Source organism: Macaca thibetana, chromosome X (assembly GCF_024542745.1).
Source record: "Macaca thibetana thibetana isolate TM-01 chromosome X, ASM2454274v1, whole genome shotgun sequence".
Classification (NCBI taxonomy): domain Eukaryota; kingdom Metazoa; phylum Chordata; class Mammalia; order Primates; family Cercopithecidae; genus Macaca; species Macaca thibetana.
The window spans coordinates 19,222,646-19,238,619 of NC_065598.1; the positions used below are offsets into that span (position 1 = coordinate 19,222,646).

Here is a 15,974-nt window from a genome sequence, read left to right on the forward strand (position 1 = left end):
ATATGTATTTGTAAATATATACATTTATATTTATAAATATAAATATGTATTTGTAAATATATACATTTATATTTATAAATATAAATATGTATTTGTAAATATAAATACATATATATATATATACACACATATATATATATATATTTATGGAGGAAAGGTCTCACTCTGTTGCCCAGGCTGGAGTGCAGTGGCACCATCACAGCTCACTGTAGACTCAACCTCCTGGGTTCAAGCAATCCTCCCACTTTAGCATCCTGAGTAGCTGGGACTATAGATGTGTACTACCGTGCCTACATAATTTTTAAAAATTTTTTTGTAGAGATGTGGTCTTATTATATTGCCCAGGTTGGTCTCGAGCTCCTGGCCTCAAGTCATCCTTCCACCTTGGTCTTCTAAAGTGCTGGGATTACAGACAGGAGCCACTGCGCCCGGCTCTGTAATACATTTTTTGTTAAGTGAATATATCTAAAAGTGATGATGCTTTTCCTAAACTTATACACAGTATTCCTTTTTTCTGAAAGATGCTAGCTCCTGTTTAAAGAGAAAGAAATTACTCTCCTCTGAAAGCCGCACTTGGCAGCAAGATTTCTGGCTGGTTAGAAGCAGCGTGAGCCCGGACGCTGCAGCTGCAGTGGCAATGCCTAGCTCCCAACGAGTGCTGCTTACAGTGACTACATGTCCATGCATTCAATCGTCCATCTAGCCATCCATTCACCTGGTCAGGTAAATGTTGGTGAAGATCTGGGTTCACACAGAACACAATACCCTTTCTCCAGAGGACCACTGACACAAAACTATTTGAATTAACATTCATACCTCCACTAATTTGGCAGAACAAAACAAGTTCATAAACCAATATACAGGTTGGTTGTTCAATGTAATTGCTTAGCAAAAAAACATAAAGTGCATTAAGTATCAAGGAACAATAAGCCTTTCTCTGATTTTTAAAAGTGTTTTTGTGTGGCAATCCACGGCATAATAGGTTACTTAGAATGTAAGATACACATACTAAAGAGCTTGTACAGAGGCTGGGAAGGACGACAGGAGAGGCAAAATTGAACAAAATATAAGTACTGGCACCTCCCCCTCTTTTAAGGAACCATGGCATTCAACAAGTGTTTGTTAAATGAGCCACTACCATATGCTCGACACCGTAAGGCATGTGGAGATGACAAAACACACTCTTGATCTGCTTTAAATCTGGTGAAGAAGTCCGGGGGTGTTTGCATCCCAAGTAGCACAGCATGGGGCCCAGCACTAGGCTAAACACGGGTGGCAGGCATTTGGAGGAGAGAGCAATCATGAGATCTAAGGGAAGGCTTCCAGAGGAGGGCATGCTAACAGGGGCTCTCAAATCTGAAGCATGAGCAGGCGCTTGAGAGGCAGCCAGGCAAGGAGGGGCGAGCACCGTCAACAACTTGGAAGAATCTAGAGCAATGGCTGTCACGGTGTGGATTCCATCACCACCACCACCACCACCACCACCAGCAGCTTTTAAAAATGTAAATTCTCAGACCCACCCGAGACCTACTGAGTCAGCAACTGTGGGAATAGCACCCAGTGATCTGTTTTGAACAAGTTCTCCAGGTGATTCGGAGGCATGCTTGAGTTTGAGAACCACTGAGTAAGAGCAGGCACTGCCCTCCCTTAAACTGGCTAAGCAGGAATCTCAGGGCTTTCCTCCCCTACACCCTCCTGCAAACCAGTGTGTAGGGAGCTAGGCAGTCATAGGGTATATGGAGGGCTGGGGGCTGACCACCCTCTCCCAGGCTGCTCAGATGGTACGCACTGTTAAGAACAACTACCTCTTCCACTGGCTTCACAAACCTCTCTCATGCATCTCCCTTCATGTCCTGGACTTCTAACTAACCACTGGATACTGGGAGACCCAGAGGCAGAAAAGAGATAAGCAGAGGAAGGAGGCAAATGGGATCTCTGTGAGCCCAGAAGTTTGGTGGTGATGACACGTTTCCCCCCAGGCTTGCAAAGCCTGTACCTATCCTATAACCAGAGAGTTGCAAGAAGCTCTAGAAGGCAAAGCAGCAGTTGGAATTCCACTTCTCTTCAATCAGATTGTTAGAAAGAGCAGCAGGAATATCTTGGAAATTGTTATTGAGCTAACGGAAATGTTTGTAGCCCCTGGGAGACTAATAGGATTTGCCAGGGCATGGCTTCAGGCTCTCCTTTGCGATGTGCAACCTTTGCTGCTCCACATCTTCCCCATTTGTATAGCTCATATTCTTTTTGGAAGCACTTTGGTTTACATAAGCTTTTTCTTCTGATATACTAGTTTCTGGGCTGAGCACACCACTGAAATGGTCCTTGCTAAGGTCATCAAGACTGTCAAGTGGCCCCAATATGCGCGTGTGCAAAGAACCTTCTATTGTCAGTTCATAGGAGAGGGTGGAGCATGGAGAGTCCTCACCAACTCAACAGGGGGTGTCACACGGAGGCAGTTGTTGGATTGGACCTTGGGAGATGCCTGTAGAATGACACAGGTGAACCAGCTGCTACTCAAATAGGCTCACACGCACCTGAGATGACCACAGCTCTGTATCGACTGGGCAGCCAGCCTCCCACACACCCACGTTGTGACCTGCCTCTATATTTGAGCCTGGGAGTTGTGTTTTTGTTGTTGTCATTGTTATGAAAAGCAAATGAGCCATACTACAATACAGATGAATGTTGAAGACATCATGCTAAGTGAAATAAGCCAGTCATAAAAGGATGAATCCGCCGGGCACAGTGGCTCACACCTGTAATCCCAGCACTTTGGGAGGCCCAAGATGGGCGAATCACCTGAGGTCGGGAGTTTGAGACTAGCCTGACCAACATGGAGAAACCTGGTCTCTACTAAAAATACAAAATTAGCCAGGCACGGTGGTGCATGCCTGTAGTCCCAGCTACTTGGGAGGCTGGGGCAGGTGAATCCCTTGAACCCGGGAGGCGGAGGTTGCGGTGAGCTGAGATCGCGCTATTGCACTCCAGCCTGGGCAACAAGAGTGAAACTCTGCGTCAAAAAAAATAAAAAATAAAAAAAGAAGATGAATCCTGTATGATTCCACTTACTGAGGTACCTGGAGTAGTCAAATCCATAGAGACAGAAAGTAGAATGGTGGCTGCCAGGGGCTGGGAGAGGAGGTAAATGAGGAGTCACTGTTTAAAGGGTACAGAATTTCAGATTTACAAGATGAAAAGAGTTCTGGAAATGGTTGTACAACAATGTGAACATACTTAATGCCACTGAACAGTGCACTTAAAATGGTTAGGATGATAATTTTTACAATGCGTGTATTTTACCACTAATTAAAATTTGTCTTTAAAAAAAGTAAATGAGCTATTTTTGTCTTACTGCAGTGTGCCTAATTCAATAGGCAATAATCAAAATAACAATGAAAATAATGTTGATTTCCATACTTGGGAATTATTTAGGTGCATTCCATTATCATCCTCTATTTACAGATGAAAAAAGTGAGGTGAGAGGATAGTATAGCCAAGCTCCTACTTCTCCCATGAATGAGGTGGGCTGAGATTCCAGCCCAGAGGCCTGTCTGACTCCAATGCAAGAGCTGTGAAGCCCATGCGACTTTCACCATGCCAACTTAGCTCATAAGAACAAAAATTCAGTGACTGTGTTAACATGCACACCTAAAGACCTCTGGGTCACTGGCCTGCCCTGGTGTGTTACACCAACACATGTGATACACATATATTTTAATATTATGGTAGAAAGTTCTGGCAATGAACTTATGGAGAGAATTCAACAGTTCCTTGCTCTGTGGTAGGTATCTCAGGTCTGGAACACACAATGTCCAACTCTGATTTCACGGAACACATGCATCCAGCCCGCTGGCGAATGAATTTTCATTCTGTCAAGCACATCGTGGAACACATGCCTGCATAAAGCACGTCCCCAGCCTTTGAGGGTCTTAGAGCTAGAGACATTCCCGGATCTGGGTTCCACAATAGGCTGTACAGTGAAGAGCACAGGGAGCCTGGGCTATGGAAAGAAGCCCTGCAGACCAGTGAGGGTCAGGGGTCGTAGCCACACATGAGATGTACATACTTGAGGCCAGCACAACATCCGGGGGAAAAAGAGGGACACGCCACCTGCATTTCCAGGCTGAAGGGCAGTTGGCCTTGCTTCTAATGAGGCCCAGGAAAAACCCCTATGTGTCAGCAGGGCCTAAATGCTGGGTACCCAGTTCTCATCTGCTAATCCTGAAACCCACACGGCACCCCTCAACCTCACACTCACTTTTGCCCGAGTGCAGCAGCAAGGACAGAAGTGGCCGGTGTCTTCAGATAATTTTGCTGGAGGATGTAAGAGGGAAGCTTGAGCCCCACTTCTCTTCTCCTTTCCTCCCAAGGTCTGTGGCAGTCAGTTCCCCTCCTGTGTTCCTTCCAGAGCCGCCCCACACCCACCCCAGAGGTGAAAGCGCAGGAGTACCTGGTGTGTGTCAGCGGACCCACCGGTCGCTCTGGCCTTCTCGGGGGCAGTGCGCCAGGTCTGCTGAGAGAATTGGTCTTAGGCGGCCGAGGCTTTTTTGGTGGTATGGCAGGAACGGAGGGCTTCTGTAAATCCAGTTTTGGCTCTCTCTCTGGTCTTTCTTTAAATCATTGTTTAAAGAAAACAGACAGATCTAGTGTAAGTGACAGTACTTAGATGCAGATCACTCATTTCCTGCTTAAAAAAAAAATCACCGATGCTATTTCTGAAGGTGAATGTGGAAGGCCAAGAGCACCACTTATTCTTTGTCAGGTTAGAAGAAGTCCCACAGAGCTCACTGTTCCCTCCCTTGCACACCTTCACTCATGCTGGTCCTTCTGCCTGAAGCGCCCTTCTGGCCACTGCCCACCTTCAGCATACTCCAGTTCTTCCTTCGAAGCCTGGCTGAAACATGACACTGTCATGTTCTCTTCCCAACAGCTCAAAGGCAGACTTCCTTCCTTCCTTACCTGAGCATTACAGGGCAGCACTTTACAAACACGCTCAGACACTTTCTGGGTGTTTGCATGTTTGGCACGGCCTGTAGGCTGACAGCCCCTGAGGGGAGGGCCTAGGTCTGGTCAACTCCTCAGAGCCGTATGTGGTGCTGGCATGGAGTCAGGGCTCAGCAGAGGGCTGAGGGGTTTGGTCAGTGGCCCACAGGACCTGCTGGCTATGGCAAGGAAAGAGGCCTGACATGTCTCAGGGTGGCCTCTGAAAAGGGCCATGAGTCAATAAAAGGGAGAGCATTTCAGGGAACAATGAGTTCTGGATTCTTCTTGTGCACAGTTTGAACTTGGAAGGCAAACTAGGACTTCACAGGTATATGGTTTCTAAGGCTTTCTGGAGTCAGAGCTATTAGAATGAAGTTGAAGCCAGATCTGTTGGACGAACGGGGCAGTGGTCAGTGACAGCCTCATATTTTCTGTTCCCAACTAGCCTTGCTCCATGCATGGTATAAAAAGCATACATCCACATTCTTCTTGATAAAGATGGAACTTTAGAGAGTTGCCCATTAGACTATAGGCAGGTTCCCTATGCTTACTTGTAAGATGGTACTCAGGACAACTTTTACTTGCAAACACAGACTCATGTTGTTTGGGTCCCCAGATGGTTGGCAAAAGGTTAAAAAAAACCCATCAGGGCTGGGTGTGGTGGCTTATATCTGTAATCCCAGAGCTTTGGGAGGGCAAGGTGGAAGGATCACTTGAGGCCAGGAGTTCGAGACCAGCCTGGGCAACAGTAAAACACCATCTCTACAAAAACTAGCCGGGCATGGTGGCACACACCTGTAGTCCCAGCTACTCAGGAGGCTGAGGCAGGAGGATTGCTTGAGCCCACAAGTTCGAGGCTGCAGTGAGCTACAATCGTACCACTGCACTCCAGGCTGGGTGACAGAGCAAGACCCTGTCTCTAAAAAAATAAAATAAAAATAAACCCATCAGGTATTATTGTGCTCATCCCCACAATGTGGGGAAATATGCTCCAATCAGGAATGCTGGGAACTCATATTATGGCACACAGGGGCCAGAGGAGGAAGGGCTCTGTTGAAATGCAAAGCAGGGGACATTTCTCCTATTGCAGCAGGACAGGAACTCCAGCAGCCTGCAGGATGAATGGAAAAGGCAGTTTGTGCTTACCCAACGGGGAGAACAAGTCTCCGGGTAGGGCTGATTCCCTGGCTTCCCTATTGCATCTGACCAGGGATTCTGCCTCCCTGACCCACTGTGGCATAGAACAAGGGATCATGAGAGGGGAAGGAACTAGCAATGTGGGGCCGCTTGGTCAGCCAACTAGGGTGGTTGTTCACATGTAGGCCTAGTCCATAGGTCAGCATGGACTAGTGCAGGAAGTGTCCCTATCACGGAGACTGGCTATTACCCAGAAACTAGCCATGTATCCTCCATGAAGACAGAGGGTGGTGTCTGGTTAATTCACACCACACACTTTTTTTTTTTTTTTTTTTTTTGAGACAGGGTCTCACTCTGTTGCTCAGGCTGGGGTACAGTGGCGTGATCACAGCTCACAGCAGTCTTGATCTCCAGACTCAAGCGATCCTTCCACCTCAGCCTCCCAAAGTAGTTGGGACTATGGACACAGGCCACCAGGCCTGGCTAATTTTTTTTTTTTTTTTTGGTAGAGATAGGGTCTTGCTATGTTGCCCAGGCTGGTCTTGAACTCCTGGGCTCAAGCAGTCCTCCCGCCTCAGCCTCCCAAAGTGCTGGGATTACAGGTGTGAGCCACTGTGCCCGGCTATACCAACGCTTTTATACAAAGAGTTATTCATATGGTATATATTCAATGGCTGTTTTTTTCATCAATCTGTGACACAGACCTGGCCTTCACAATGAGGTTCCACAAGTCAAGTTCTAACTGCTCACTGCGAAAGAAAGAGGTATAGCTTCTTAAGAGCTTGTAATGTTGGTACAATTTTTGGCAGGCTGACATGAAATATTAAATTTCACAATAAAATTTCACGAGACCACCAAGGAGCACCTCCAAATAATTACATTCATTAATTCAGCATTTCTCTTGTGACTTAAGAATTTGCTCAGCCTCCTGTTCATAATAACTTAGCACTTTTCCCATAAAAATATGTGATCAATCAATCCTAGACACCTAATAAAATGAGTCCTTCTACAGTATGCAGATTTCTTTGGGAGAGACTCTCAAAATGGTAGGAGTCAAACACGTTCATAAACCTGACTGCAGGACACACATTAAGCTATTTCCCGGCCAGTGACACTCCTGACCACCTTCAGGAGGCTCCAGGGACCAAGCTGCTTTTCCCAGTATTACCATGCCACCCTCCCCTCCTCCAGTATCCTTGACCAAGGACATTTGTCTGTAATAACGTTAACCAGAGTCAAGGGTCCATGAGTGACCAAAGAAAAGAGCTTTCATTTGTTTATTTCTCTGGATGTGAATTTCACTAAGCCAAATCCATCCATCAACAGTGAATGAGCACCTTGGGACACTAGGCATGAAGGACAGGCTAAGTGGAAACTGACAGATATATACCAGGCTCTAAAGGAACTTACACCTGACTTCAGGGTGCGGAGAGGGTGGCCGTGGTAGAGACATCAGGAAACAGCAGCGATGTGTTAATTGACTAGACTGGTAATTTTTCATATGATGAGAAATTCTGGTCCCACGAAGTACCACATAACCCTCTCCTACTTCCTTAGCAATAGGATTTGTAAAAGCAATCAAAACAAAACCATGATCACCACATTCCAAAGGAAAAGCAAATCCTGTGGGTATTCTGGACTAGCTGTGTAACAGACAGCTTCAGCTCTTGCTGTTCTAGAAGTGCCAATGAAGAATTGATTTCATACCTTTTTCTTCTGTTCTGTTGGGAAGCATTTCTGGTCTTTCAGGAGGTATCTTTTTAATTTCATGTTTTCTCTCAGTGGTGCCTAGGAAGGAAAGGGTAATAGTGATCAGAAAATGTTTTCTCTATTCAATTATTAGACACACCAGCATTTAAATCTTTATCAGGTAGAGCAAAGTCAATAAGTTTTTTTCCCCTGAGTTGGGTGTTAGCATTACCTGGCAAACACGAGCTGTTTAGAAACAGAGAAGTCATTTCTGGCCTATGTCGTTAAGCTCACCTGCCTATGTATCCTTAATTTATAAGAACACCACTAATAATACTTTCTGATATTTAAGCCTGATTTCCTTAGGCATCAATATAGTCACAGGAAATCACTGGGTGGGGGTGGAGCATGTGTATAAATAAATGTCAATTATCAAACTTTACAAATAAGGGGCCACTGAATGTTGTGTTCTACCAATAAAAGGGGGTTTCATAGGAATCTGGATCCCATTTTGTAGCCATTTTAAAATAGGGCCTGGAATTATCTGATACTCCTCCCAGTAAGAGGTGAAGTCTACAGTCCCTTGCCAGGAATGTGGGTGGGCTTGTGACTGCTTCGACCAGTGGCAGGAATGATACCATGTAACTTCCAAAGCTGAGTCATAAAAGTCCCTGTAGTTTACGCTTTATTTGCTGGAATACTGAACCTCCATGTAAGAAGTCAACTACCCTGGAGAGGCCACATATAGATGCTCTAGCCTATAGCCCCAGCTGAGCCCAGCCTTTCAGGCACCCTTGCCAAGGGGAGCCAGACATGTGAGGGAAACATTCATCCTCGAAGTGGATCCTCCAGCTTCAGCTAGTTCAGTATTCCCAGCTGAGGTCCCAGATATGATGGAGCAGAGACAAGCCATCCCAGCCATGGCCTGTTCTTGACCCACAGAATCCATGAACATAAGAAGGTTGTTGTTTTATGCCACCAAATTTGGGGTCCTTCAAGTATTACATTTTTTCAAATGTACCACTTAGCATTTAGTCTTTACCCACATAGACTGCAGCTGCTCCCTTTCCTGGGGTTTTCTCATTGGCGCCAGTGGCCTCAGACATGTAAAAGCACTTGAGAAATAGCGAAAGCACAAACCAGTCAAAAGTACTCCTCTTATGTACGGACTGGGTTGAGTTCTTAACAAACTCTTTACACGACCAGTTCCAAAGGTGGGTGCTTGGTACTAGAAATCTCAATTACACAACCTCAGAGGACAAAAGAAGTTAAAAAAATATCCACCAAACACACCCTTTACTTAATTCCTCTTAATGACTCACTACAAATTAATCACTGCATCTCATTTCTGTCAATTTGATATCTGATTTTTTTTTTGGTAAAATAATCAAACACGAGGAAAGCTGATGATGGAGAAAATATGAATATCTATCTCCCCATTACAAAGGAGTTCCCAATATCATTCAGGCAGGATAAATGAGCAGTAATCTATGAAGATTAAATGCCATCTTGCTTTGCCCCACAGAGACCCATCATAAACTTTGGTAAAATTGTTTTAAAAGGGTAAGAATTTGCCTACCATGCTACAATCTACTCACCTAACAATAATGAAGTCAGTGTCATTCCTAGAGACACAGAAAGAACTGACAATCCTACTATACTGAAGAATCCAATCTTAGCTACATTCTAGACTGCCTGAGCCTTGGACTCCTCAACTAATCTCCATGGTCTCTGATCAATTACCAAGGCCTACAGGGAAAGGGGTCTTCAGAGAAAAGCAAATAAATAGCTTGCTTCAATTTCAGCACAATAAAATATATGGCCAGAACCACTAGGTGGCAAAATGAAACTGCTCAATGCAAACAAGGATGGGGGCGGAGCAAAAGATGTAATTAACATCCCATTTCAGGACTTAATCTCTATAATTCTCAACTATGCCAAAGGGAATGGGAAAGGAATTTGGGGTCAAGCTTTTCCTCCTAACTTGGTGGGCCAAAGAACTTAAAAATCACTTCTTACTAAGTTTAGAAATAAACCAATCTGGAAATTTATTGATAATTTAACTGTTATAGAAATATCATAATTGTGAATGTGTAGAACTAAAAATACCCCTTCTCTTCTATTTGTTAATTTTTTAAAATGCTACTTAACTAATTATTCATGGAGGAATTTTTCCCTATAATTAATTTTAACTATTATAAAGAGGAGTTCTACTGGGAAATATGAAATATCTTTTTATATATGAGAATCCAGTGTGAAACGAGTTACCAAATGTTCGACATCAATTCTTCCTCTATTATTCAACCTGAATATCTGAACTACACAGAAAAAAAAGTGAATCAGACTCTTCAAAATTAAAAAAGAATCATGAGGAAAAGTATTGCTAGAAAAACATCTTTTTGTTGAAGCGTAAGTGAAGTCAGTACAGATTTTCGTTAACCGCACGGGACAGACATTGAAAATTCAGCAACACTGTACATGCACAACAATGCTATGACCCGTGGGAAACAATCTTCCCTAAGCTGACCTTCAACTGGACACAGGTGAAACGGGCAATTAAGTTCTTTTCTCCTCAAAAGCTGTTTACTTAAAAAACCCAAACTTGTTTTTTCTTTAAATTATTTCTGATCATTCTCTTTGGGAGCCTAGATTTTTACACTATATCAGGGTCACATTTTAATGGTATGTTTATCTTTTAGGAAAAACAGAAGTATCTTTAAAACCTGCCTGCTGAGATCAAATCGTAACTTCCCAAGTTGTCAATCTATGGCACTTGAACCAGGAATCCTGAACTCTACACTGAGGATGATTTGAATATATGCAAAAAGAAAGATGTACATTTTATTTGATGGAACCGAAAGGTACATTACCTGCCCCTTGTTTGATGACAGGAGCGGATGGAGGTGGTGGCTTCTTGGGTCTCTGAAAAATTAATAAAAATTATACCACATGAGACTGTTGGCAAGCCTGTCCTCTCACAGAAGGACCACAGACATTGTTTTCTAAGTGCAGTTTGGACAATTTAGAGAACCTCTCCAAAAAAATTGAGCAATTCTCTCTCCAGGGACGTCAGTTTTTGGCACCTCTAAATAAACACTACAATAAATCCAGTCGGCAAAACAAAACTCCAATCGACAAATGAAACGCCATTTCCCCCTTTCTAAATTTGTAACAGCCTTCTGGAAAAGCACGGCTCAGCAAAAATGGCCTGAAACCAGCAAGCACAATGGTACTCCTACGCTGAAGCTGCATTTGCAATTAAGATTTAATCTGCTGAATAACCATGCAATTCAAAAAGAGTCACTGTAAAGATTCAAAATCGAATCTGCTCTGGATGTAGGACTTTCAACAAAATGCAGGCTGAGGGCCCACTGCAGCCACATCAGGTTGCAAGCCTTTTGCCCCTTTCTATGCTGAGGCTGGCAGGCCATTTGTTAGACATCCCACAGACTCATTGTACACGTGATAAACTGGAACAGAGAGGGATTTTTTTGTTGTTGTTTTTGTTTGTTTGTTTTTGCTTCTTTTTTGTTTTTTGTTTTTTGCATATCAGCCGTGATTTGTTTTTCTCACATGCTGTCACTCTGTAGGTGATGGAGGCAGCAGTGCAATCAATGGCATTCATCCCTGAACTGGTTCCAGAGTAGCCAGCATTTTCTTGCCACCCAGGATTGACTGTGGGAGAGAGATGATCAGACTGGACTTGGCAAATTATTACATGGCCAAAGAATCCAGCCAGGGCACTGTTCTCAGACAGCTGTGTTAGGGGGAAGAGGGACCGAGGGCAAGGGGAGAACTATCTCAACATCAAAATCATTAAGGAAGGAAGGAAGGATGAGAACGGGGGAGGGTTTGAGCAGAACATCCACATCCCTGCTGACACTTCTCATCCTCTCTGGGCATCATATACTTGTGATTTTTAAAAAGCTCCACAAAGTCTCTTCTGCTCTCTGAAAATGTACTACTGTGACATTACCATTACCAAGGGGACCAGCCAAAGCACCCACCCGTCACCAGCCCTGACCCATCAGTGCCTGATGCAGCACTGCAACATGGAAAGAAATGGTTTTAAATAAAACCCAGAGAATATTACATCCACAGGGAACTTTCTCAGGGGGCATCATAGCATGTAGGCTCTGGATTCAATCACATATCAGCTTTGTTTTTTACCAGCTAGGTGATTCAAGCCAAGTTATTCCATTAGGTGCAGGCTGGGGGTGGGGGAGTTCAGAACTTTACTGGCATTATAAATCCTGGCTCTTTCCACTGTTACCCACAGATGTGGGGCAAGTGACCTCACCAAACTGAACCTTCTCATCTATAAATGATAATATGACCTCCCTCTTAGGAGAAGTTAAATTCATAAGCAGAAGTAAGTACTGACTTGCTTAACCTGCGTGACAGTGATATGATACCCATTTTGCAGATGAAATAATTGAGGCTTTGAGAGATGAAGTCATTTCTTGAGGTAACCAGGCTACTAAAAGGGGTTGGGGGCATGGCTAGGCATCAGGCCCAGGGCTGCCTGACCCACAGGCGTGCTGTTGGCCACCGTGAGATCCATCCTGCCAGAAAATGTCCACAAGACAAACCATCACACAGTCATGAAACCACACACAAGGAGTTTATAAAAACACAGGGAACTGTATTGTGTTAAAGCTGAAAAAAAGGATATCAAATTGCAGCTATAGTATGAGCTCAACTAGGCTGCAACATACACAGAAAGAAAAAGAGGAAAGAAATTTAAAGCAGTGATCTCTGATTCTGGGTGCATATGTGTGTGCATGTATGTGTGTGTGTGTGTGTGTGTGTCATTCTTAATGTTTTTCTGTATTGTCTCTACGAGTGCAGAGAAATATACTTTATTAAAATAAAGAAAGCTGCTCTAAGAGCCACCTGCCCTTACACACAGGTGCTCTGTGGGATGGATGTGTTTCTGCCTCATGGTCTCACATTATTCTTTCCCCTTTTGCCTGCCCCTTCTAGCTCCCCGCTAACTCTTTTTCTTCCTTCCTTCTCTGTCACTGTGTTAATTAGACTGGGGACAGATGTGTGTTTACCTAACAAAAGTATCAGTGAAGTTCTGCCAGTTAACCTTCCTTTACCTCAGAATCAGAGTACAGGCATACCTCAGAGATACTGCAAACTCAATTTTAGACCACTGCAATAAAGCGAGTCACAAGAATTTTTTGGTTTCCTGGTGCATATAAAAGTTATGTTTATGCTTTACTGTAGTTTATTCAGTGTGCGATAACATGTCTAAAAAAGCAATGTACGTACCTTAATTTAAAAATACTTCACTGCTAGAAAAAACTAACGATCATCTGAGCCTTCAGCGAGTTGTAAACTTTTTGCTGGGGGAGAGTCTTGCCTCAATGTTGACAGCAGCTGACTGATCAGGGTGGTGGTGGCTGAAGGTTGGGGTGACTGTAGCAATTCCTTAAAGTAAGACAACAACGAAGTTTGCCGTATCATTGACTTCCTTTCGTGAAAAATTTTTCTGTATCATGTGATGCTATTTGATAGCATTTTACCCAGAGTAGAACATCTTTCAATACTGGAGTCAATCCTCTCAAATTCTGCCACTGCTTTATCAACTAAGCATATGTAAGATTCTAAATCCTTTGTTGTCATTTCAACAATGTTCACAGCATCTTCACCAGGAGTAGATTCCATCTCAAGAAATCACTTTCTTTGCTCATCCATAAGAAGTAACTCTTCATTTATTCAAGGTTGATCATGAGATTGCAGCAATTCAGTCACATCTTTAGGCTCCACTTCCAATTCTAGTTCTCTTGCTATTTCTGCCACATCTGCAGTTATTTCATCCACTGAAGTCTTGAACCCCTGAAAGTCATCCCTGAGGGTTGGAATCAACTTCTTCCAACCCCTGTTACTGTTGATATTTTGACCTCCTCCCATGAATCAAAAATATTCTTACTGGCATCTAGAATGGTGAGCCCTTTTCAGAATTATTTCAATTGACTTTCCCCAGATCCATCAGAGGAATCACTATCCACGGCAGCTATAGCCTTATTTCTTAAATAACAAGACTTGAAAGTTAAAACGACTCTGATCCATGGGCTGCAGAATGGATGTTGTAGTAGCAGGCATGAAAACAGCAATCATCTTCTTATACATCTCCATCAGAGCTCTTGAGTGACCAGGTGCATTGTCAATAAGCAGTAATATTTTAAAAGGAATTTTTTTTTCTAAGCAGTAGGTCTCAACAGTGGGCTTAAAATATTTAGTAAACCATGCTGTAAACAGATGTGCTATCATCTAGGCTTTGTTTTTCCATCTATAGAACAGAGGCAGAGTAGATTTAGCATAATTCTTTTTTTGTTGTTTTTATTTTTGAGATAGGGTCTCACTCTGTCACCCAGGATGGAGTGCAATGGTGCGATCACAGCTCACTGCAGCCTTGACCTCCCAGGCTCAAGAGATCCTCTCACTTCAGCCTCCCAAGTAGCTGAGGCCACAGGTGCACATCACTGTTGCAGGAAGTCAGAGACCCCGAACCGAGGGACTGGCTGAAGCCGCAGCAGAAGAACATAAATTGTGAAGATTTCATGGGCATTTATTAGTTCCCCAAATTAAGACTTTTATAATTTCTTACACCTGTCTTTACTGTAATCTCTGAACATAAATTGTGAAGATTTCATGGACACTTATCACTTCCCCAATCAATACCCTTGTGTTTTCCTATGCCTGTCTTTACTTTAATCTCTTAATCCCGTCATCTTCTTCGTAAGCTGAGGAGGATGAATGTCGCCTCAGGACCCTGTGATTGTACCAACTGCACAAATTGTTTGTAGAGCACGTGTGTTTGAACGATATGAAATCTGGGCATCTTAAAAAAAAAAAAAGAACAGGATAACAGCGATGTTCAGGGAACCAGAGAGGTAACTTTGAACTGGCCGCCAGTGAGGCGGACGGAACAGAGCTATATTTCTCCTCTTTCATAAGCAAATAGAAATATCGCTGAATTCTTTTTCTCAGCAAGGAACATCCCTGAGAAAGAGAATGCGCCCTGAAGGTAGGTTTATCGACAGCCCCTTTTAAGGTGTCCCGTCTTTTGTGGTCGAAGGCCCCTTTTAAGGTGTCCCGTCTTTTGTAGTCGAAGGCCCCTTTTAAGGTGTCTCGTCTTTTATGCTCGAAGCCGAAGGGATGAAATAAGCCCCAGTATCCTGTAGTGCTCCCAGGCTTATTAGGAGGAGGAAAATTCCCACCTAATAAATTTTGGTCAGACAGGTTATCTGCTCTCAAACCCTGTCTCCTGATAAGATGTTATCAATGACAATGCGACAATGTGTGCTGGAAACTTCATTAGCAATTTTAATTTCGCCTCATCCGGTGGTCCTGTGATCTCGCCCTGCCTCCATTTGCTTTGTGATATTTTATTACCTTGTGAAGTATATGATCTCTGTGACCCACACCCTATTCGTGCACTCCCTCCCCTTTTGAAAATCACTAATAAAAACTTGCTGGTTTTACGGCTCGGGGAACATCACGGATCCTGCTGACATGTGATGTCTCCCCCCAACACCCAGCTTTAAATTTCTCTCTCTTGTGCTCTTTCCCTTTATTTCTCAACCCAGCCGAGACACTTAGGAAATAGAAAAGAACCCACGTTAAACACCGGGAGCGGGTTCTCCCGATACACCACCACAACTGGCTAGTTTTGTTTATTTGTAGAGATGGAGTCTTGCTATGTTGCCCAGGCAGGTCTCAAACTCCTAGGTTCAAGTGATCCTCCTGCCTTGGCCTCCCAAAGTGCTGGGATTATAGGCGTGAGCTGCTGTGTCTGGCACATAATTCTTAAGTGCCCCAGGATTTTCAGAATGGTAAATGAGCACCGGTTTCAACTTAAAGTCACCAGATGCATTAGCCCCTACCAAGAGAGTCAGCCTGCCCTTTGAAGCTTTGAGGCCAGATATCAACTTCTCCAGCTATGAAAGTCCTAGATGATATCTTCTTTCAATCAAAGGCTGTTTCATCAACGGAAAATCTGTTTAGAGTAGCCACCTTCATCAAAGCTAGATCTTCTGGATAACTTGCTGCAGCTTCTCCATCAGCACTTGCTGCTTCACCTTGTATTTTTATGTTATGGAGATGGTGTCTTTCCTTAAACCTCAATAACGAACCTCTGCTGGCTTCTAACT

The 15,974-nt window shown here is 43.7% G+C and overlaps 1 protein-coding gene across 15 annotated transcripts in view; it reads right to left on the reverse strand.

Annotated features, from left to right (window-relative positions):
- SH3KBP1 (SH3 domain containing kinase binding protein 1) overlaps window positions 1–15,974 on the reverse strand; it is a 363,386-nt gene that overhangs the window by 55,455 nt on the left and 291,957 nt on the right. For all 15 annotated transcript variants that reach the window (XM_050776630.1, XM_050776634.1, XM_050776625.1 and 12 more), the window contains 3 exons: window positions 10,680–10,731; window positions 7,828–7,908; window positions 4,451–4,610 (listed from right to left, as the gene is read on the reverse strand). In XM_050776630.1, coding sequence (XP_050632587.1) covers window positions 4,451–4,610; window positions 7,828–7,908; window positions 10,680–10,731 — 293 coding nt within the window. The remainder of the gene's footprint in view (window positions 1–4,450; window positions 4,611–7,827; window positions 7,909–10,679; window positions 10,732–15,974) is intronic.